The following is a 24,189-nucleotide window of genomic DNA, read 5'->3' as shown; positions in this document are numbered from 1 at the left end:
CGTTACACAGCGGCTCCTTACACGGCAGCTCGATACACGGTGGCTCATTACACGGCGGCTCCTTTCAGTGCTGCTCATTACTCGGCGGCTCCTTAGACGGCGGCTCCTTACACTGCGGCTCCTTACTCGGTGGCTCCTTATTCAGCGGCTCCTTACTCGGCAGCTCCTTACTTGGTGGCTCCTTACTTGGCAGCTCCTTACACTGCCGCTCCTTACTCGGCAGCCCCTTACACTGCAGCTCCTTACACGGTGGCTCCTTACTCGGCGGTTCCTTACTCGGCAGCTCCTTAAACTGCGGCTCCTTACTCGGCGGCTCCTTACTCGGCGGCTCCTTACACGGCGGCTCCTTACACGGCGGCTCCTTACACGGCGACTCCTTACTCGGCGGCTCCTTACTCGGCGGCTCCTTACACGGCGGCTCCTTACACTGCGGCTCCTTACACGGCAGTTTGTTACATGGCGGCTCCTTACACGGGGGGGCTCCTTACACGGCGGCTCCTTACTCAGCAGCTCCTTACACGGCGGCTCCTTATTTGGCGGCTCCTTAGTTGGCGGCTCCTTACACGGCGGCTCCTTACACGGCAGCTCCTTACTCGGCAGCTCCTTACACGGCGGCTCCTTACACTGCGGCTCCTTACACTCCGGCTCTCTGGGTTGTGCTGACAGTGAATGATTGTGTCTGGTAGATGACGTTGCTGATGTTGGTGTCTTTCAGCTGCTGCCGTCCGGCCCATTACCGTGACTGTGGAGGAGCAGAGGGTCCAGAGCGTCCGGCAGGGCTCAGATGTCACCTTCATATGTACAGCAAAGAGCACGGTGAGCAGACGAGCTGATTTTGTCCTGCTCTGTACAGCAGTGTATGCAGAGGCCCTGATGCAGAGGACCACAGGGAGACCTCTCGCCTGCTTTACCCTTCAGCTCCTCTTACTTGCCCTTCTACTACTCAGTGCTACTTGCTTCTTCCCTCAGTCCCCGGCTTACACCTTGGTGTGGACCAGTCAAAGCAATGGGAAGTTGCCAGAGAGAGCGATGGACTTCAATGGTATCCTGACCATCCGTAATGTGCAGCCGGGAGACGCCGGCATTTACCTCTGCACCGGGTCCAACATGTTTGACATGGACGAGGGCAACGCCACCCTCCATGTGCAAGGTTGGTGAGCGTCACCATTAGAGCCCCTCCATCCGTTGCATGGTGCTAAAGACCCCCACCCACCTTGCTTTCTCTCCCTGTAGGCGCCTGTACAGACTGGTGCTGCTCAGCTCCACTCTTATGCTTTGTGCTCTGTCTGTCATGGCACCTTCCTCTTCAGATTTTATCCTCTGCCTCGTGCATGCTGAAAAGAAACCCTCCTCCGCTCCTCCTGTCAGTCATCCCTCTGGACTCCTCACTGAGGTGATTGGAAGCTTATGCTGCCTGGGCCCAAACTATACTATTAAAGAAGGCGACGTCCCTTCCGCCATGCTTTACTGCTCCACGTCCTCTGTCCTGCACGTCCCTGCCCCCCTGTGCTGTACCTCTCTGCATCCTCTCCCTGCCCCCACACTCCCCCCATGCTTTACCGCTCCACGTCTTCTTCCGCTCACCATCCCTTCCCCCGTGCTTTACCTCTGCCTCCTCTGCCCCTCAATGACCCTTCCCCCCTGTGCTTTACCTGTCCTCTGCCCCCGCACCATCCTCTCCCCCTGTGCTTTACCTCTCTGCGTGCTCTGCCCCTCAATGACCCTTCCCCCCCTTTGCTTTACCTGTCCGTGTCCTCTGACCCCGCACCATCCTCTCCCCCTGTGCTTTACCTCTCAGTGTGCTGTGCCCCCCAATGACCCTTCCCCCCTGTGCTTTTTCTGTCCGTGTCCTCTGCCCCCGCACCATCCTCTCACCCTGTGCTTTACCTCTCTGCCTCCTCTGCCCCTCAAAGACCCTTCCCCCCTGTGCTTTACCTGTCCGTGTCCTCTGCCCCCGCACCATCCTCTCTCCCGTGCTTTACCTCTCCGTGCCCTCGCACCATCCTCTCCCCCGTGCTTTACCTCTCCGTGCCCTCGCACCATCCTCTCCCCCTGTGCTTTACCTCTCCGTGTCCCCGTACCATCCTCTCCCCCGTACTTTACCTCTCCGTGTCCCCGCACCATCCTCTCCCCCCGTGCTTTACCTCTCCGTGTCCCCACACCATCCTCTCCCCCTGTGCTTTACCTCTCCGTGTTCCACACCATCCTCTCCCCGTGCTTTACCTCTACTTGTCCCCGCACCATCCTCTCCCCCTGTGCTTTACCTCTCCGTGTCCCTGCACCATCCTCTCCCCTGTGCTTTACCTCTCCGTGTCCCGCACCATCCTCTCCCTGTGCTTTACCTCTCCGTGCCCTCGCACCATCCTCTCCCCCCGTGCTTTACCTCTCCGTGTCCCACACCATCCTCTCTCCCGTGCTTTACCTCTCCGTGCCCTCGCACCATCCTCTCCCCCTGTGCTTTACCTCTCCGTGCCCTCGCACCATCCTCTCCCCCCGTGCTTTACATCTCCGTGTCCCTGCACCATCCTCTCCCCCCGTGCTTTACCTCTCCGTGTCCCACACCAGCCTCTCTCCCGTGCTTTACCTCTCCGTGCCCTCGCACCATCCTCTCCCCCGTGCTTTACCTCTCCGTGCCCTCGCACCATCCTCTCCCCCTGTGCTTTACCTCTCCGTGTCCCCGCACCATCCTCTCCCCCGTGCTTTACCTCTCCTTGTCCCCGCACCATCCTCTCCCCCTGTGCTTTACCTCTCCGTGTCCCTGCACCATCCTCTCCCCTGTGCTTTACCTCTCCGTGTCCCGCACCATCCTCTCCCTGTGCTTTACCTCTCCGTGCCCTCGCACCATCCTCTCCCCCCGTGCTTTACCTCTCCGTGTCCCTGCACCATCCTCTCCCCTGTGCTTTACCTCTCCATGTCCCACACCATCCTCTCCCTGTGCTTTACCTCTCCGTGCCCTCGCACCATCCTCTCCCCCGTGGTTTACCTCTCTGTGTCCCCGCACTATCCTCTCCCCCTGTGCTTTGCCTCTCCATGTCCCTGCACCATCCTCTCCCCCGTGCTTTACCTCTCCGTGTCCCCGCACCATCCTCTCCCCGTGCTTTACCTCTCCGTGTCCCCGCACCATCCTCTCCCCTGTGCTTTACCTCTCCGTGTCCCCGCACCATCTTCTCCCCTGTGCTTTACCTCGCCTTGTCCCTGCACCATCCTCTCCCCTGTGCTTTACCTCTCCGTGTCCCACACCATCCTCTCCCTGTGCTTTACCTCTCCGTGTCCTCGCACCATCCCCTCCCCCCGTGCTTTACCTCTCCGTGTCCCTGCACCATCCTCTCCCCCGTGCTTTACCTCTCCGTGTCCCCGCACCATCCTCTCCCCGTGCTTTACCTCTCCGTGTCCCCGCACCATCCTCTCCCCCGTGCTTTACCTCTCCGTGTCCCCGCACTATCCTCTCCCCCTGTGCTTTACCTCTCCGTGCCCTCGCACCATCCTCTCCCCTGTGCTTTATCTCTCCGTGTCCCCGCACCATCCTCTTCCCCGTGCTTTGCCTCTCCGTGTCCCCGCACCATCCTCTCCCCGTGCTTTATCTCTCCGTATCCCCGCACCATCCTCTCCCCTGTGCTTTACCTCTCCGTGTCCCCGCACCATCCTCTCCCCCATGCTTTACCTCTCCGTGTCCCCGCACCATCCTCTCCCCCTGTGCTTTACCTCTCCATGTCCCCGCACCATCCTCTCCCCCGTGCTTTACCTCTCCGTGTCCCCGCACCATCCTCTCCCCCGTGCTTTACCTCTCCGTGTCCCCGCACCATCCTCTCCCCGTGCTTTACCTCTCCGTGTCCCCGCACCATCCTCTCCCCTGTGCTTTACCTCTCCGTGTCCCCACACCATCCTCTCCCCCCGTGCTTTACCTCTCCGTGTCCCCGCACCATCCTCTCCCCCTGTGCTTTACCTCTCCGTGTCCCCGCACCATCCCCTCCCCTGTGCTTTACCTCTCCGTGTCCCCGCACAATCCTCTCCCCGTGTTTTACCTCTCCGTGTCCCCGCACCATCCTCTCCCCCGTGCTTTACCTCTCCGTGTCCCCACACCATCCTCTCCCCTGTGCTTTACCTCTCCGTGCCCTCGCACCATCCTCTCCCCTGTGCTTTACCTCTCCGTGTCCCCGCACCATCCTCTCCCCTGTGCTTTACCTCTCCGTGTCCCCGCACCATCCTCTCCCCCTTTACTTTACCTGTCCGTGTCCCCGCACCATCCTCTCCCCCTGTGCTTTACCTCTCAGCGTGCTCTGCCCCCCCAATGACGCTTCCCCCCCTGTGCTTTTCCTGTCCGTGTCCTCTGCCCCCACACCATCCTCTCCCCCTGTACTTTACCTCTCTGCCTCCTCTGCCCCTCACTGACTCTTCCCACCTTGTGCTTTACCTGTCCGTGTCCTCTGCCCCCGCACCATCCTCTCCCCCGTGCTTTACCTCTCCGTGTCCCCACACCATCCTCTCTCCCGTGCTTTACCTCTCCGTGCCCTCGCACCATCCTCTCCCCCGTGCTTTACCTCTCCGTGCCCTCGCACCATCCTCTCCCCCTGTGCTTTACCTCTCCGTGTCCCCGTACCATCCTCTCCCCCGTACTTTACCTCTCCGTGTCCCCGCACCATCCTCTCCACCCGTACTTTACCTCTCCGTGGCCTCGCACCATCCTCTCCCCGTGCTTTACCTCTCCTTGTCCCCGCACCATCCTCTTCCCCTGTGCTTTACCTCTCCGTGTCCCTGCACCATCCTCTCCCCTGTGCTTTACCTCTCCGTGTCCCGCACCATCCTCTCCCTGTGCTTTACCTCTCCGTGCCCTCGCACCATCCTCCCCCCCCGTGCTTTACCTCTCCGTGTCCCTGCACTATCCTCTCCCCTGTGCTTTACCTCTCCGTGTCCCACACCATCCTCTCCCTGTGCTTTACCTCTCCGTGCCCTCGCACCATCCTCTCCCCCGTGCTTTACCTCTCCGTGTCCCCGCACCATCCTCTCCCCGTGCTTTACCTCTCCGTGTCCCCGCACCATCCTCTCCCCTGTGCTTTACCTCTCCGTGTCCCCGCACCATCCTCTCCCCCTGTGCTTTACCTCTCCGTGTCCCCGCACCATCCTCTCCCCCGTGCTTTACCTCTCCGTGTCCCCGCACCATCCTCTCCCCCTGTGCTTTACCTCTCCGTGTCCCCGCACCATCATAACTTTTTGTCTTTTATCATTTATTTTTGTTATGAAATGCTTATTTTTCTAAAATGTGACATGGTTAGTTAACAATGTTACTACTGAGCACTAGCATTGCCTGTGTTGGGCCAGTGCTGGGGGTGAGTTAGAGGGGCCCTCCTAACCAAACTTGCTCTTTGTGGGTCCCTACACAACATCTTTATAACACAGGAATTGCACTGATAATGTCACTTCTGCATCAGTGCAGTTTCAAAAGGAAGAAGGAGCTTTGGTGACACCATATCATGTGGCCAAAGATCCCTGTGCGGCCCAAGGTAGCTTCTTTTTTCACTGTGACCCAGAGACGCCTAAAGGTTGTCCACTCCTGCGCTGGATACCGACCCTCTGTCTCTGACCTCTGCCCTTCCTCACCATCTGCTCTATATAGAGATTCTGCCACTGTAAAATCAACATCATGACACATTGTATTTCTATATTCAGCACCTTCCAGATACTTTCCTGCTTTCATCCTCCAGTCACATCCAGAGCTGAAGTCGGAAGTCTGACAGATTCCTGCCTGTGACTGGAGAATAGATGTAACCTGATAGTGAGAGGGGGAGGAACATGCTGTCAGACCCCCCAGTCCTTCCTCCAGACCTCTCTGTCCTCCTCCTCTAGACTTCTCAGCCCTCTTCCTCCTCCAGACTCCTCTATCCTCCTCCTCCAGACTCCTCTGTCTTCCTCCTCCAGACTCCTGTCCTCCTCCTCCTCCAGACTCCTCTGTCCTCCTCCAGACTCCTCTGTCCTCCTTCCTCCAGACTCCTGTCCTCCTCCTCCTCCAGACTCCTCTGTCCTCCTCCTCCTCCAGACTCCTCTGTCCTCCTCCTGACCTCTCTGTCCTCCTCCTCCTCCAGACTCCTCTGTCCTCCTCCTGACCTCTCTGTCCTCCTCCTCTAGACTTCTCAGCCCTCTTCCTCCTCCAGACTCCTCTGTCCTTCTCCAGTCTCCTCTGTCCTCCTCCAGACTCCTCTGTCCACCTCCAGACTCCTATGTCCTCCTCCTCTAGACTTCTCAGCCCTCTTCCTCCTCCAGACTCCTCTGTCCTCCTCCAGATTCCTCTATCCTTCTCCTCCTCTGTCCTCCGACTCCTGTGCCCTCCTTTTCCTTCATACTTCTCTGTCCTCCTCCTTCAGACCTCTCTGTCCTCTTCCTTCAGACTCTTATGTCCTCCTTCTTCAGACTCCTCTGTCCTTCTCCTCCTCCAGACTCCTCTGTTCTTCTTCTCCTCCAGACTCCTCTGTCCTTCTCCTCCTCCAGACTCCTCTGTCCTTCTCCTCCTTCAGACTCCTCTGTCCTTCTCCTCCTTCAGACTCCTCTGTCCTTCTCCTCCTCCAGACTCCTGTCCTTCTCCTCCTCCAGACTCCTCTGTCCTTCTCCTCCTCCAGACTCCTCTGTCCTTCTCCTCCTCCTGACTCCTCGGTCCTTTTCCTCCTCCAGACTCCTCTGTCCTTCTCCTCCTTCAGACTCCTCTGTCCTTCTCCTTTAGACTCCTCTGTCCTTCTCCTCCTCCAGACTCCTCTGTCCTTCTCCTCCTCCAGACTCCTCTGTCCTTCTCCTCCTCCAGACTCCTCTGTCCTTCTCCTCCTTCAGACTCCTCTGTCCTTCTCCTCCTTAAGACTTCTCTGTCCTTTTCCTTCTCTAGACTTCTCTGCACTTCTCCTCTTCCAGACTCCTCTGTCCTTCTCCTCTGGACTCCTCTGTGCTTCTCCTCCAGACTCCTCTGTCCTTCTCCTCCTCCAGACTCCTCTGTCCTCCTCCAGACTCCTCTGTTTTTCTCCAGACTAGACTACTCTGTCCTTCTTCTCCAGACGTCTCTGTCCGTCTCCTGGGCCCTCAGTCCTCTTCCTCAGGACTCTCAGGTTCCCTTTAATGTAACATGGGCGGCCACCAGAAGACGTCTTCGAACCTAGAATATGAAGGGGAAAGTCTCTGCAGGGTCATTCTCACTTCCAGTAGAATCCTGCCAGGGGCATGAGACTGAGCCATTCAGCGTCTGCTTCTCTGCTGGTCCGTGCCGCTGGTGTGCTCTGGATCCCCTTGGTCACCCTTGTCCTCCCCATTATCTCTGCCCCTGTTCTATATGAACAGCACAATGTGAGCACACTGAGGGGTGTGTAGAGATAAGCGGCGCTCAGGCATCATGGCACTGCCCTGTGGGTTAACCCTTGTGGCCTTGTGACATCTGGTACAGTGCTGGGATTTGATGTAGTCATAGTACTGCTGCTCAATTTGCAGCATTGGTAGTGATCTGGTCATTTCCGGAATCATGCGTTCCTCCTCTGAATTGTCCAGTGGGGGATGAGTGCAGGGTGTAGTGTGGACCACACTATGGTTTACCATAATGCCCATCTGCCCAAGGCATGCTGATTAGCACAGGTGGACGTTGGTGAGGGAGATGGAAAATGTCCGGGTGGAGAGCTGGCTGACGGAACTCCTCACCTCGGTAGAAGGCTGGCGGAGCTCCTTCTCTCCTCGGTGAAGGGGTTTCGGTGGGGTTCTCCTCTCCTGGATAGAGGGGTTTTGGTGGGGTGCTCCTTCTGTCTTGGAAGTAGGGGTTTTCGTGGGGGTCTCCTTCTCTGCTGGGTGGCGGGATTTTGGTGGTGGTCTGCTTCTCTATTGAATGGAGGGTTTTTGGAGGGGGTTTCTTTCTCTCTTGGATCGAGGGGTTTTGGTGAGGGTCCCCTCCTCTCCAGGATGGAGGCGTTTTGGTGGTGTTCTTCTCTCCTAGATGGAGAGGCTTTGGTGGGGTTCTCCTCTCATGGAAGGAGGAGTTTTGGTGGGGGTCTCAATCTCTCCTTGGTGGAGAGGTTTTGGTGGGGGTTTGTTTCTCTTCTGGTTGTGGGGGTTTTGGTGGGGGCCTCCTTCTCTCCTGTATTGCGGGATTTTGGTGGTGGTCTCCTCTCTAGGGTGGAGGGTTTTGGTGGGGGTCTCCTCTCCTGGATGGAGGGGTTTTGGTGGGATTTTCCTTCTCTCCTTGGTGGAGGGGTTTTCGTGGGAGTTTGATTCTCTTCTTTATGTAGAGGTTTTGGTGGGGGTCATTTATCTCCTGGATGGAGGGATTTTGGTGGGAATCTCCTTTTTTCCTGATGGAGGGGTTTTGGTGGGGCTTTACTACTATCCTGGATGGAGAGGTTTTGTCAGGTCTCTCCTTCTCTCTTGGAAGAAAAGGTTTTGGTGGGGGACTCATTCTCTCTTGGAGAGGTTTTGGATATGGTCTCCTCTCCAGAGTGGAGAGGTTTTGGTGGGGTCTCCTTCTCTCCTGGGTGGAGGGGTGTTAGTGGGGATCTCCTTCATTTCTGGATGGAGGGGTTTTGGAGGGGGGTCTCCTTCTCTCCTGGATGGTGATGTTTTGGTGGGTGGGACATCCTTCTCTCATGGATTGAGGGGTTTTGGTGGGGGTCTCCTTTTCTCTTGGATGGAGGGGTTTTGGTGTGGGTCTCCTCTCCTGATTGAAGGGTTTTGTTGGGGGTCTCCTTCTCTCTTGTGGTGGGGGGTTTGGTGGGAGTATCCTTCTCTCCTGGGTGCAGGGGTTTTGGTAGGACTCTCCTCTCCTTAGTGGAGGGGTTTTTGTGGGGCTTTGTTTCTCTTCTTTATGGAGGGGTTTTGGTGGGGGTCACTTCTCTCCTGGATGGAGGGATTTTGATGAGGATTTCCTCTCCTGGATGGAGGGGTTTTGGTGGGGGTCTCTTTCCTGGATGGAGGGATTTTGGCAGGGGTCACATCTCCTGGGTGGAGGGATTTTGTTGGTCGTCTCCTCCCCTTAATGGAGGTGTTTTGATGGTGGACTCCTTCTGTCCTTGATGGAAGGGTTTTGGTGGGGTTCTCTTTCCCTTCTGTGTGGAGTGTGTTGGGTGAAGATCTCCTTCTCTCCTGGATGGAGTGGTATGGATGAGAATCTCCTTTTCTCCCCGATGGAGACGTTTTGGTGTGGGGCACTCCTTCTTTCCTAGATGGAGGGGTTTCCTTTTCTCCTGTGTGATGGGGTTTGGTGGGGTGACTTCTTGTCTCCTGGGTGGAGGGGATTTGTTCTGTCTCTCCTCTCCTGTCGGGGGGTGTTATGGTGGGAGTCGCCTTCTGTCCTGGGTGGAGGGGTTTTGGTGGGTGTCTGCTTCTCCACTGGATGGAGGGTTTAGGTGGGGTCTCCTCCTTTATGGAGAGGTTTTATCAGATCTCTCCTTCTCTCAGAAGAAAGGGTTTTTGTGGGGGACTCATTCTCTCCTGCAGGGGTTTTGGTGGGGATCTCCTTCTCCCTGAGTGGAGAGGTTTTGGTGGGCCAACACCATGATTAACACTTGCCTGGGTTGAAACATGTTGGTTTCTATGCCTGTTTTTTTAAAATCATGAGTATATCCAAACTGCCTGACCTTTTTTGTTACCCGTTTTTAATATGAAGAAATAAATAATGTTTTAAGAAACCTTGGATTTCCTGGGATTATTCGGGGTTTTGGTGGGACTCTCCTTCTCTCCTTGGTGGAGAGGTTTTCATGGGAGTTTGTTTCTCTTCTTTATGCAGAGGTTTTGGTGGCTGTCACTTATCTCTTGGATGGAGGGATTTTGGTGGGGATCTCCTCTCATGTGTGGATAGGTTTTGGTGGGGGTCTGCTTCTTTATTGGATGGAGGGTTTTTGGAGGGGGTTTCTTTCTCCCTTGGATGGAGGGGTTTTGGTGAGGGTCTCCTTCTCTCCAGAGTGGAGTGGTTTTGGTGGGGGTCTCCTCTCCTGGATGGAATGGTTATGGTGGGATTCTCCTCTCTCCTTGGTGAAGGGGTTTTAGTGGGGGTCTGTTTCTCTTCTAGATGTAAAGTTTTTGGTGGGGGCCTTCTTCTCTCCTGGAGGGAGGAATTTTGGTGGAGGTCTCCTCTCCTGGTTGGAGGGATAGTGATGGGTGTCTTTTCCCTCCTGAATAGAGGGATTTAGGGGTTTTGGTGGGGGTCACGTCTCCTGGGTGGAGGGGTTTTGGTGGGAGTCTCCTCTACTGGAAGGAAGCGTTTTGGTGGGGTTCTCTTTCGCTCCTGGGTGGAGGGTACTGGGTGAAGGTCTCCTCTCCTGGATGGATTGGTTTGGGTGGGAATCTCCTTTTGTGGATGGAGGGATTTTGGTGGGGATTTCCTTCTCTCCTAGATGGAGGGGTTTTGGCTTGGGTCTCCTTCTCTCGTGTGTGGTGGTGTTTGGTGGGGTGACTTCTCTCCTGGATGGAGGGGTTTTGTTGGAGGTCTCCTTATCTTCTGTGTGTGGGGGTTTTGGTGGGTGTCTCTTCTCCTGGGTGGACGGCTTTTGGTGGGGTACTGTTGGATTGAGGGGTTTTGGTGGGGGTATGCTTGTCTCCAGGATGGAGGGATTTTAATAGAGGTCTGCTTTTCTCCTGAATGGAGGGGTTTTGGTAGGGCTTTCCTTGGGGAAGGGGTGTTGGTGGGGGTGTCCTTCTCTCCTGGATGGAAGGGATTTGGTGGATCTTTCCTTCTCTCCTGGGTGGAGGGGTTTTGGTGAGGGTCTCTTTCACTCTTGGGTAGAGGGGTTTTGGTGGAGTCTCCTCTCTTGGATGGAGGGATATTGATGGGGCTCTCCTTCTCTCTTAGAAGGAGTAGCTTTGGTGGAGTTTCAATCTCTCCTCCGTGGAGGGGCTTTGGTGGGGTCTGTTTCTCTTCTGGATGGAGGGGTTTTGGTGGGGATCTCCTTCTCTCCTGGATGGATTGATTTTGTTGGGGGTCTCGTCTCTTGGGTGTAGGTGTTTTGGTGAGGGTCTCCTTCTAGATGGAGGTGTTTTGGTGGGGATCTCCTCATGTCTGAAGGGGTTTTTATGGGGTCTCCTTTTCTGGATGCAGGGGTTTTGATGGTGTCTCCCTCTGTCATCGATGCAGGGGTTTTGGTGGCGGTCTACTTCTTTCCTGGATGGAGGAGTTTTGATGGGGGTTTCCTTCTGTCCTGGATGCAGAGGTTTGGGTGGGGTCTCCTGGATGGAGGGGTTTTGGTGGGGATCTGCTTCTCTCCTGGATGGAAGGGATTTGGTGGGGCTCTTCATGGTGAATGGGTTTTCGCAGGGGTGTCCCTCTCTACTAGATGAAGGGGTGTTTTGGTGGGGCTCTCCTCTTTTCAATCGAGGGGTTTTAGTGGGGATCTCTTCCCCTGTGTGTAATGGTTTTGGTGGGGGTCTCCTTTCCTGGATGTGGAGGGGTTTTGGTGGGGGTCTCCTTTTCTTTTTGATCGATGGGATTTGGCGGGGATCTCCTTCTCTCCTGGTTGGATTGATTTTGTTGGGGGTCTCCTCTCTTGGGTTGAATGTTTTTTTGGGGGGTCTCGTCTCCTGGGTGGAGTTGTTTTGTTTTCCTTCTCTCCTGGATGGAAGTTTTTGGTGGGGGTCTCCTCCTCTCCTGGATGGAGGAATTTTGGTTGGGTTCTACTTCACTTCTGGGTAAAGGGGTTTTGGTGAAGGTCTATTTCTCTACTGGGTTGAGAGGTTTTGGTGGGGGGTCTCCTCCTAGATGGAGGAGTTTTGGTAGGGGTTGCCTTCTCTACTTGGTGGAAGGGTTTTGTTGGGGGTCTGTTTTTCTCCTGGTGGAGGAGTTTTGGTTAGGTACTTCTTCTCTTCTGGGTAAAAGGGTATTGGTGCTGTCCTTCTCTAATGGGTCGAGGAGTTTTGCTGGGGGTATCATTTTCTCCAGGATGGAGAGGTTTTGATGGGTGTATCCTCTCCTGGATGGAGGGGTTTTAATGCAGGTTTCCTTCTCTCCTGGATGGAGGGGTTTTGGTGGGGTTCTCCTTCTCTCCTGGATAGAAGGGTTTTGGTGGAGTTCTTCTCTCCTGGGTGGAGGGGTTTTGATAGGGGTTGTCTTCTCTCCTGGGTGGAGTGGTGTTGGTTGTAGTGTCTTCTCCTGGATCAAGGGGTTTTGGTGAGGATATCCTCTCCTGTGTGGAAAGGTATGCGTGGGGTCTCCTTTCCTGAATGAAGGGGTTTTCATGTGGGTCTCCTTCTCTATTGGGTGGTGGGGTTTTGGTGAGGTTTTTCTTCTCTTCTGTGTGGAGGGGTCTGTGTGGGGCTCTCCTTGGTAAAGGAGTTTTGGTGGTGGTCTCCTTGATGGAGGGGTTTTGGTTTTCCTCCTCTCCTGGATGGATGGATTTTTGTGGGGGCCTCCTTCTCTACTGGATGGGTGGATTTTGGTGGGGGTCTTCCCTCCTTGGTGGAGTGGTTTTGCTGGGAGTCTCCTTTCCTACATGGAGTGGTTTTGGTAGGGGTCGCCTTCTCTCCTTGGTGGAGGGGTTTTGGTGGGGCTCTGTTTCTTCCTTGGAGTGGGTTTTGATTGGAGTCTCCTCACTTGGATGGAAGAGTTCTGGTGGGGTTCTCTTTCTCTCCTGGATGGAGGGGTTTTTGGTGGGGGGCTCTTCTCCTGAGTGGTGCGGTTTTGGTGGGGGTCTCCTCTACTGAATGGAGGGATTTGGGTGGTAGGGGAGTCTATCTCTCCTAGATGGAGGAGTTTTGGTGGTAGATGTCTCTCCTGAATAGATAGGTCTTGTTGGTGCTGTCCTTCTCTCCTGGGTGGAGAGGTTTTGGTGGGGGTCACCTCTACTGGATGGATGGGTTTTGGTGGGGTCTCCTCTCCTGGATGGAGGGGTTTTGACGGAGGTCTCCTCACCTGGGTGGAGTGGTTTTGGTGGGGTCTCCTTCTCTCCTGGATGGATGGGTTTTGGGGTTAGGGGTCTCCTTTTCTCCTGGATGGAGGTATTTTGGTGGTAGAGGTCTCAGGCCCGGTGCCATGTATTATATGAAACTATGCAACCCTTGTGTGTACCGACAGATTGAATAAAAGAACAAAGGGACAGGTGAGATTAGTCTGATATACTATGTGTGCAAGAACAGGGTCTAATGTTTGCAGGTCAGGGGTATACTCTGCTCTGAGGCGGAGTGCTCTGCTTTGGGGCGGTGTTCTCTGCTCTGGATTTGGCTGGCTCTGCTCTGTTGTTGTGTGCTCTGTTCTCAATGTGGCCGACTCGGCTCTGAAGCGCTGTGATCTGCTCTGGACGACTCTGATCTGGGTCGGTGTACTCTGCGCTCAATCTGGCCAGCTCTGCTCACGGGATGCGTGCTGTGCTGTGGCTGGTTCTACTTTGGGGCGGTGTGCTCGGCTCTGGGGTGGTGTGCTCTTCTCTGCATCTGGCCGACTCTGCTCTGGATCTGGCCGTCTCTGCTCTGGATCTGGCCGTCTTTCCTCTTGATCTGGCCGTCTTTCCTCTTGATCTGGCCGGCTCTGCCCTCAATGTGGCCGGCTCTGCTGTGGATCTGGCCTTCTCTGCTATGGATCTGGCCTTCTCTGCTCTGGTTCTAGCCCTCTCTGCTCTGGATCTGGCCGACTCTGCTCTGGATCTGGCCGGCTCTGCTCTGGATCTGGCCATCTTTCCTCTGGATGTGACCAGCTCAGCTCTCAATGTGGCCGGCTCTGCTATGGATCTGGCCTTCTCTGCTCTGGATCTGGTGGCCGGCTTTGGGAGCGGCTGTTTGCCAGACGGTCGTTGTTGCACTGCAGTCTGCTCCATCTGTGGCGCTTGGATCTCAGTATAAGCCGAGGTCTGAGGTCTGAGGAGAGATGCTACTCTTCCTTCTCTGCAGACTATTCCTCCAACTAAAGCTTGTTTTATCCACAGAGACCTCCCACACCCAGATGTTCTATGGACCCTACGAGACCATTGAAGGACACAGACCATGTAAGTTGGCATGGAGTGGTCTTGCCCGTTGAGCATCTGCTGCATGCCAAACCACACCGCCGGCTCCACCACCCCCTATCTCCATGTGCCAGGCGCAGGATCTGTGGTGAGCTCAGCGCCTTTCATGCTAACCCCTGCGCTTCATACCATACATTGCCTTCTTCATCCTCATGGCCAGAGCAGATGGACATATATGTAACACATGATACAAGAGCCCTGTGCACAGACCACTGAGCCTTGTGCTCCAGTCTCCTCCGAAGCTGCGCCTCACATCTGCTGGCTAAGTGTACAGCCCCCTCTCTGGTGCCACCTAGGGGATGCAGCGGCTCTGGATCTCGGTGTGTGGTCCTTCTGGAGGAAAGTCATCCCCTGATCAGGAGGACTCCCCTCTCCTGTTGGCGGTCTCTACAAGGAGAAGCCGTACCCCACTGAATCTGGTGTTCTGGACTATGTAATGCTATAGGTTCTAAGCTGGTCAACAGAATTATGATTGCAGCTCTGGATGTGACTGGAGATGTTTGGGGGTACAGTTACATTGTAGTACGATGTCCTTGCTGACATGGCCTGGGGGCCACAGCTTGTTCCCATATGCTGCCCTCTAGGAGATTGCAGCCGTGTGTAGATTGAGCTTCTCCGGACTCCTCCGGGTGAGACACCTGCACGCTCTTGTGTAACCTGTTCTCCACCACATTGTAGCGGGCGCAGGCCTCCCTCCAGTTGCGGTCATTGAGCCCCGGCAGCTGAGTGTCCAGAAGGGTCATCCGGCAGAGTTCCGCTGCACAGCAACTGGGAACCCGACACCCACCGTGGAATGGACTGGTGAGTAGGCGCAGCGAGCGGATGAGGGGAGATGCAGCTCATGGGGAGCTCACTGTGTGTGCTGCGCCCCCTGCAGGTGGTCAGAATGGAGGCATCTCATCCAGAGCCAGTGTCCATCAAGGTGTCCTACGCTTCTCATCCACCCAGCTCTCCGATGAGGGCCACTACACCTGCCGGGTGCACAACAGTTTTGGGCAGCACGTGGCCGTGGCTGATCTGCGGGTTCATAGTGAGTATGACTTCTGCTGTGTGTCTGCTATGGACGTGCTAAGCGCCAACGTCCGGCCTATTTGTCATGGAGCGGTGAAGGGCCTCCTGCAAGCCAAAGGTGTCGGGAACAAGGAGGATCTACCAGTTAGGAGAAAAACCTAAAAACTGACAATAGAAGAAATTCTAAGACTTCCTCAAGTAAACGTTATGAGCAAATTAGAGGATTTCACCCTGCGAGCGCAAAATTGTCTCTGGAAGATACCGACTGTCTCTATCCAGCATCTGAATGGTATAGCAGAGCGTATGCTCAGATTGGGCAGGATCTCGCCTATTTTGCCATTTCGTTGACTTGCAGGTCCATAGCAAACAATGGGAGACTTAATTATTATTATTATTTATATAGCACCATTAATTCTATGGTGCTGTACATGAGAAGGGGTTACATACAAATTACAGATATCGCTTACGGTAAACAAACTAACAATGACAGACTGATACAGACGGAAGAGGGCCCTGCCCTTGCGGCTTACCTTCTACAGGATTATGGGGAAGGAGACAGTAGGTCGAGGGTTGCGGTAGCTCCAATGGTGTTGAGGTGGCCTTGTGGTCTTTACAGGCTGTAAGTTTCTTTAAAGAGATGGGTTTTCAGGTTTCTTTTGAAGGATCCAAATGTGGTGGATAACCGGATGTGTTGGGGCACAGAATTCCAGAGGATGGGGGATATTCGGGAGAAGTCTTGGAGGCGGTTCGGTGAGGAGCGAATAAGCGTGGAGGAGAGAAGGAGGTCTTGGGAGGACCGGAGATTACGTGAGGGAAGATATTGAGAGATTAGTTTGGAAATATACGCAGGAGAAAGGTTATGGATGGCTTTGTACGTCAGCGTTAGTAGTTTAAACTGGATATGCTGGGAAATTGGGAGCCAGTGAAGGGATTTGCAAAGAGGGGAAGCAGGAGTGTAGTCACAAGAGAGATTAATTAGTCAGGCAGCAGAGTTAAGTACGGACTGGAGGGGTGTGAGAGTGTTAGCAGGGAGGCCACAGAGGAGGATGTTGCAGTAGCCGAGGCGGGAGATAATTAGGGCATGCACAAGCATTTTGGTAGAGTGAGGGTTGAGGAAAGGACGGAGTCTGGAAATATTTTTGAGCTGGATGCGACAGGAGGTGGAAAGAGCTTGGATGTGCGGTTTGAAGGACAGGTAGGTTGCCTCTGTTGGCAACTATGTGCCATCTTTTTTAAAGTCCCGGATATCCCCTTTAATTACGTATTGAGACTATTCTTACAATTTGCTCTCCTTTGGCTTTATGTTTCCTGGAGTTGATAGGTCCTGTTTCAGTTTAGATGCAGGCTGTGGCTTTTTTGGATCCATTTTTTGAGCACACAACTTGCACTGAATCTGATGGGAAAGGTAATGACATCTCGGCTACTCACAGGTGGAAATCTGCCTGATGTCCAGGTGAGCCCCGAATTCACAGAGGTCAGAGAAGGTGACACGGCTCGGCTGTACTGCAGAGCGCTCGGAAGCCCCACTCCAACCATCTCCTGGAGAAAGCAACATGGTATCCTTCCCCCTAAGGTGAGATGAGTTGCAAGTCTCTATATGCTAAAAGGATGCGACCTACTGCAGAATCTGGTGACACTTTAGAGAATCAGGACCTGCGGCCGTCGCACAGTCTACAAGGTTTCCGTCCTGCCGCCTCTGGTTTCTAGCATGCTAAGCATTGTTCCCTATGGTTTCCTCCCTTTCACTTTCTTTCACTCCTGTCTCTCTCTCTCTCTCTCGGCCCGTCCGTCTGCTCAGGCCCTCACCTCTCTTGGCTTCCTTCACTTTCGAACCAGCAGCCTGGAAGCTATCCTGAGACGGATTCAGGAGTTGCAGGTATCATATATTACTCTATGAAGCCAAAGACATAGATGCAGCCAGGACACGAGCGATGTCCCATTACGACTCCATGTCTGACCTTACATCACAGTACACTGCCCCGGACACGGGCGATGTCCCATTACGACTCTATGTCTGACCTTACATCACTGTACACTGCCCTGGACACGAGCGATGCCACATAACAACTCCATGTGTGACCCTACATCACAGTACACTGCCCCGGACACGGGCGATGTCCCATTACGACTCTATGTCTGACCTTACATCACTGTACACTGCCCTGGACACGGGCGATACCACATAAAAATTCCATGTGTGACCTTACATCACTGTACACTGCCCCGAACATGAGCAATGTCCCAATCACGACTCCCATGTCTGACCCTACATCACTGTACACTGCCCTGGACACAAGCGATGTCCCATAAGGACTCCATGTGTGACCTTACATCACTGTACACTGCCCCGGACACGAGCTATGCTCCATAACAACTCCATGTCTGACCCTACATCACTGTACACTGCCGTGGACACAAGCGATGTCCCATAACGACTCCATGTGTGACCATACATCACTGTACACTGCCCCGGACACGAGCTATGCTCCATAACAACTCCATGTCTGACCCTACATCACTGTACACTGCCCTGGACACAAGCGATGTCCCATAACGACTCCATGTGTGACCATACATCACTGTACACTGCCCTGGACATGAGGAATGTCCCAATCAGAACTCCATGTGTGACCCTACATTACTGTACACTGCCTGGACACGGGTGATGTCCCATTACGACTCCATGTCTGACCTTATATCACGGTACACTGCCCTGGACACAATCGATGCCACCTAACGACTCCATGTCTGACCCTACATCACTGTACACTGTCCCGGACAAGAGCGATGTCCCAATCACGACTCCATGTCTGACCCTACATCACTGTACACTGCCCCGGACACGAGTGATCCTCATAATGACTCCATGTCTGACCCTACATCACTGTACACTGCCCCAGACTCGAGGGATGTCCCAATCACGACTCCATGTCTGACCCTACATCACTGTACACTGCCCCGGACAAGAGCGATGTCCCAATCACGACTCCATGTCTGACCCTACATCACTGTACACTGCCCCGGACACGAGTGATCCCCATAATGACTCCATGTCTGACCCTACATCACTGTACACTGCCCCAGACACGAGCGATGTCCAATAACGACTCCATGTCTGACTCTACATCACTGTACACTGCCCCGGACACGAGTGATCCCCATAATGACTCCATGTTTGACCATACATCACTGTACACTGCCCCGGACACGAGCGATGTCACATAATGACTCCATGTCTGACCCTACATCACTGTACACTGCCCCAGACACGAGCGATGTCCAATAACGACTCCATGTCTGACCCTACATCACTGTACACTGCCCCGGACACGAGTGATCCCCATAATGACTCCATGTCTGACCATACATCACTGTACACTGCCCTGGACACAAGCGATGTCCCAATCACGACTCCATGTCTGACCCTACATCACTTTACACTGCCCCGGACACAAGTGATCCCCATAATGACTCCATTTGTGACCTTTCATCACTGTACACTGCCCCGGACATGAGAGATGTCACATAATAACTCCATGTCTGACCCTACATCACTTCACTGTACACTGCCCCGGACACGAGTGATCCCCATAATGACTCCATGTCTGACCCTACATCACTGTACACTGCCCCCGACACGAGCGATGTCCCAATCACGACTCCATGTCTGACCCTACATCACTTTACACTGCCCCGGACACAAGTGATCCCCATAATGACTCCATTTGTGACCTTTCATCACTGTACACTGCCCCGGACATGAGAGATGTCCCATAACGACTCCATGTCTGACCCTACATCAGGGGTGTCAAACTGCATTCCTCAAGGGCTGCAAACAGGTCATGTTTTCAGGATTTCATTGTATTGCACAGGTGATCATTTAATCACCTGCACAGAATGATTCTAGCACCTTGTGCAATGAGAAGGAAATCTTGAAAACACGCATGGTTTGAGGCCCTCGAGGAATGCAGTTTGACACCCCTGCCCTACATCACTGTAAATTACCCCGGACACGAGCGATGTCCCAATCACGACTCCATGTCTGACCCTACATCACTGTACATTACCCCGGACACGAGTGATGTCCCAATCACGACTCCATGTGTTACCCTACATCACTGTACACTGCCCCGGACACGAGTGATGCCCCATAACGACTTTATGTATCATTCTACATATTCTAGTGACCAACACTAGCGGCTTCCTGTTTCCCGCACTTTTAGCTCCGCATTCCTTAAAGCATCGGCTCCCTGTTTCTTGCAGTAGCGGCTCCCCGTCCCTTGAAGTACCGGCTTCCCTTCCCTTGAAGTACCGGCTCCTCTTCCCTTGAAGTACCGGCTCCCCGTCCCTTGCAGCTCCCTGTCCCTTGCAGTATCGGCTCCCCATCCTTTGCAGCTCCCCATCCTTTGCAGCTCCCCGTCCCTTGCAGTACCAGCTTCCCATCCCATGCAGCACCCCGTCCCTTGCAAGCTCCCCGTCCCTTGCAGTACCGGCTCCCCATCCCTTGCAGCTCCCCATCCCTTGCAGTTCCCCGTCCCTTGCAGTACCGGCTCCCCATCCCTTGCAGCTCCCCGTCCCTTGCAGTACCGGCTCCCCGTCCCTTGCAGCTCCCCGTCCCTTGCAGCTCCCCGTCCCTTGCAGTACCGGCTCCCCATTCCTTGCAGCTGCCCATTCCTTGCAGTACCAGCTCCCCATCCCTTGCAGTACCGGCTCCCCGTCCCTTGCAGTACCGGCTCCCCGTCCCTTGCAGCTCCCCGTCCCTTACAGTACCGGCTCCCCGTCCCTTGCAGCTCTATGTCCCTTGCAGCTCCCTGTCACTTGCAGTACCTGCTCCCCGTCCCTTGCAGTACCAGCTCCCCATCCCTTACAGCTCCCCGTCCCTTGCAGTACCGGCTCCCCATCCTTTGCAGCTCCCCGTCCCTTGCAGTACCGGCTTCCCATCCCGTGCAGCTCCCCGTCCCTTGCAGTACCGGCTCCCCGTCCTTTGCAGCTCCCTGTCCCTTGCAGCTCCCCGTCCTTTGCAGCTCCCTGTCCCTTGCAGCTCCACATTCCTTGCAGTTCCTGCTCCCCGTCCTTTGCAGCTCCCCATCCTTTGCAGCTCCCCGTCCCTTGCAGTACCGGCTCCCCATCCCTTGCAGCTCCCTGTCCCTTGCAGTACCGTCTCTCCGTCCTTTGCAGCTCCCCGTCCCTTGCAGTACCGGCTCCCCCTTCCTTTGCAGCTCCCTGTCCCTTGCAGCTCCCCGTCCCTTGCATCTCCCCGTCCTTTGCAGTACCTGCTCCCCATCCCTTGCAGCTCCCCATTCCTTGCAGTACCTGCTCCCCATCCTTTGCAGCTCCCTATCCCTTGCAGCTCCCTGTCCCTTGCAGTACCGGCTCCCCATCCCTTGCAGCTCCCCGTCCCTTGCAGTACTGGCTCCCCATCTTTTGCAGCTCCCCGTCCCTTGCAGTACCTGCTCCGCATCCATTGCAGTACCTGCTCCCCGTCCTTTGCAGCTCCCCATTCCTTGCAGCTCCCCATCCCTGGCAGCTCCCCATCCCTTGCAGCTCCCTGTCCTTTGCAGCTCCCCTTCCCTTGCAGTACCGGCTCCCCATCCCTTGCAGCTCCCTGTCCCTTGCAGCTCCCCATCCCTTGCAGCTCCTCATCCCTTGCAGCTCCCCATCCCTTGCAGCTCCTCATCCCTTGCAGCTCCCCGTCCCTTGCAGCTCCCCATCCCTTGCAGCTCCCTGTCCCTTGCAGCTCCCCTTCCCTTGCAGTACTGGCTCCCCATCCCTTGCAGCACGCCGTCCTTTGCAGTTCCCCATCCCTTGCAGCTCCCTGTCCCTTGCAGTACCTGCTCCCCATCCCTTGCAGCTCCCTGACCCTTGCAGCTCCCCTTCCCTTGCAGTACCGGCTCCCCATCCCTTGCAGCTCCCCATCCCTTGCTGTTCCCCGTCCCTTGCAGCTCCCCGTCCTTTGCAGTATCGGCTCTCCGTCCCTTGCAGTACCGGCTCCCCATCCCTTGCAGTACTGGCTCCCCATCCCTTGCAGCTCCCCTTCCCTTGCAGTGCCGCCTCCCCATCCTTTGCAGTATCTGCTCTCCGTCCCTTGCAGCTCCCCATCCCTTGCAGTACCGGCTCCCCATCCTTTTCCTTCCACTGCTCTCTACCCCTTGGTCAGTGAGTGTCATTAGGAGACCCTTGTGTCCTCCCCATTCGGCTGTGGGATGACTCTTGCAGGAGCCATAGCCAGGCCTGCACACGGCCCCATTATCCACAGAGCTACTGGTCAGTAAGCCGGCAGGTCACTGAGGATGGAGGCAGTGTGTGAGCTTCTGGTGACGTGCGGGATCCTGGAGCTGATACATGTAGTGCACGTGTATACGGAGTATACGGAGCTCAGATAGCCATATAGTCTGTAGAGCCCCTCACCGCCCGGGGATCTTGTACGGGGCCGAGCTTCTGTCATGTTGCCAAGCAAGCACTGACCTCCCTATGAGCAGAGGCCGGGGGTCCACGATGGGAGCTTACCCCTGGTGTCTGTGTGTTTTCAGGCTCGTACAGAGAGGACAGATATCGCCACTCTTCTGATCCCATCGGTCACAGTAGCAGACGCTGGGACATATCTGTGCGTCGGCACCAACTCTGCGGGGTCCACTCACAAGCAGATAGAAGTGGTCGTGGTGCCAGGTGGGTGCCCAAAGACGAGATCGCCCCCACTGTTTGCAAATAGGAATGCAGCCTGAGGGTTAAAGGGAATCCATCAGCAGGTTAATGCCACCGGATCTGAGAGCTTACACAGCACTCTGGGCGGGGTTATATGAAGGTCTCTGGGCGGGGTTATACAGAGTGCTGTGGGCGGGGTTATACAGAGTTCTGTGGGCGGGGTTATAGAGTGCTGTGGGAAGGGTTATACAGAGTGCTGTGGGCGGAGTTATACAGAGTGCTGTGGGTGGGGTTATACAGAGTGCTGTGGTCGGGGTTATACAGAGTGCTGTGGGTGGGATTATACAGAGTGCTGTGGGCGGGTTATACAGAGTGCTGTGGGTAGGGTTATACAGAGTGCTGTGGACGGAGTTATACAGAGTGCTGTGGGTGGGGTTATACAGAGTGCTGTGGTCGGGGTTATACAGAGTGCTGTGGGTGGGGTCATTCAGAGTGTTGTGGGCGGGGTTATACAGAGTGCTGTGGGTAGGGTTATACAGAGTGCTGTGGGCGGGGTTATATAGGGTGCTGTGGGCGGGGTTATACAGAGTGCTGTGGGTAGGGTTATACAGAGTGCTGTGGGCAGGGTTATACAGAGTGCTTTTAGTAGGGTTATACAGAGTGCTGTGTGCATGGTTATACAAAGTGCTTTTAGTAGGGTTATACAGAGTGCTGTGGGCGGGGTTATACAGAGTGTTGTGGGCGGAGTTATATGAAGGTCTCTGGGCGGGGTTATACAGAGTGTTGTGTGCATGGTTATACAAAGTGCTTTTAGTAGGGTTATACAGAGTGCTGTGGGCGGGTTTATACAGAGTGCTGTGTGCATGGTTATACAAAGTGCTTTTAGTAGGGTTATACAGAGTGCTGTGGGCGGGGTTATACAGAGTGCTGTGGGCGGGGTTATATGAAGGTCTCTGGGTGGGGTTATACAGAGTGTTGTGTGTTATGATCCTTAGTGGTTGAGGATCACAAATAACTCCAGCTAAGTAACAAACATAGGACAAGCTCTAGGGAGGTGGCAAGCTGGACTGACCGCAAATCTGAACCTAACCAAACACACTAGAAGTAGCCGGTGAACGTGCCTGAATTCCTAGACGTCTCGAGCCAGCCTAAGGAACTAACTACCCCTAGAGAGAAAGAAATACCTCTCTTGCCTCCAGAGAAATAATCCCCAAAGATATAGAAGCCCCCAACAAATAATAACGGTGAGGTAAGAGGAAGGCACATACACAGGGGTGAAAGCAGATTCAGCAAATGAGGCCCACTAATACTAGATAGCAGAAAATAGAAAAGGGAATCTATGCGGTCAGTAAAAAACCCTTACAAAATATCCACTCTGAGATTTCAAGAACCCCCACACCAACTAACGGTGTGGGGGGAGAAACTCAGTCCCCTAGAGCAACCAGCAAGCGAAGAAATCACATTTTAGCGAGCTGGACTAAAAACATAATGAACACTGATAATCAAAAAATGATCAAACAAAAACTTAGCTTGTCTTGGAGAGACTGGGAGCAAGGTAGACACACGGAATCTGAAGAGCACTGAATACATTGATAGCAGGCAAGGAACTGAGTATCCAGGTGGGATAAATAGAAAACCAACCAAGGATAACGAACCAGCTGATGAAGCCAACCTGCAGAAGGACAACACTACACAGTACCGCTTGTGACCACTAGAGGGAGCCCAGAAATAGAGTTCACAACAGTACCCCCCCCTTGAGGAGGGGTCACCGAACCCTCATCAAGACCCCCAGGGCAATCAGGACGAGCTGCGTGGAAGGCGCGAACCAAATCGGCCGCATGAACATCAGAGGCGACAACCCAGGAATTATCCTCCTGACCATAGCCCTTCCACTTAACCAGATACTGAAGTCTCCGTCTAGAGATACGAGAATCCAAAATCTTCTCCACCACGTACTCCAATTCGCCCTCAACCAGCACCGGAGCAGGAGGCTCAACAGAAGGAACCACAGGTACCACATACCTCCGCAACAAAGACCTATGGAACACATTATGGATGGCAAACGATGCCGGGAGATCCAAACGAAAAGACACCGGGTTAAGGATTTCCAAGATCTTATAAGGACCGATGAAGCGAGGCTTAAACTTAGGAGACGAGACCTTCATAGGAACATACCGAGAAGACAGCCACACCAAATCCCCAACACGAAGTCGGGGACCCACACCGCGGCGGCGGTTGGCAAAGCGCTGAGCCCTCTCCTGTGACAATTTCAGATTGTCCACCACATGGCTCCAAATCTGCTGCAACCTATCCACCACAGAATCCACCCCAGGACAGTCAGAAGACTCAAACTGACCTGAGGAAAAACGAGGATGGAAACAAGAATTGCAGAAAAAAGGCGAAACCAAGGTAGCAGAACTAGCCCGATTATTAAGGGCAAACTCGGCCAATGGCAAAAAAGTCACCCAATCATCCTGATCAGCAGAAACAAAACATCTCAAATAAGTCTCCAACGTCTGATTAGTTCGCTCGGTTTGGCCATTAGTCTGAGGATGGAAGGCCGACGAAAAAGACAAATCAATGCCCATCTTAGCACAAAAAG

General features: G+C 54.4%; 1 protein-coding gene across 5 annotated transcripts in view; it reads left to right on the top strand.

Moving 5' to 3' along the window:
- Positions 1–24,189, top strand: part of HSPG2 (heparan sulfate proteoglycan 2) — a 237,714-nt gene that overhangs the window by 149,843 nt on the left and 63,682 nt on the right. For 2 of the 5 annotated variants that reach the window (XM_077260474.1, XM_077260475.1), the window contains 8 exons: positions 716–816; positions 970–1,150; positions 13,857–13,916; positions 14,613–14,735; positions 14,812–14,964; positions 16,376–16,518; positions 16,744–16,821; positions 21,476–21,611. In XM_077260474.1, the coding sequence (XP_077116589.1) occupies positions 716–816; positions 970–1,150; positions 13,857–13,916; positions 14,613–14,735; positions 14,812–14,964; positions 16,376–16,518; positions 16,744–16,821; positions 21,476–21,611 (975 nt within the window). The remainder of the gene's footprint in view (positions 1–715; positions 817–969; positions 1,151–13,856; positions 13,917–14,612; positions 14,736–14,811; positions 14,965–16,375; positions 16,519–16,743; positions 16,822–21,475; positions 21,612–24,189) is intronic. The other 3 variants (XM_077260476.1, XM_077260477.1, XM_077260478.1) reach the window with 3 other exon arrangements.

Source organism: Ranitomeya variabilis, chromosome 4 (genome assembly GCF_051348905.1).
Source record: "Ranitomeya variabilis isolate aRanVar5 chromosome 4, aRanVar5.hap1, whole genome shotgun sequence".
NCBI lineage: Eukaryota > Metazoa > Chordata > Amphibia > Anura > Dendrobatidae > Ranitomeya > Ranitomeya variabilis.
This window is presented reverse-complemented; position numbering and strand designations above follow the sequence as displayed.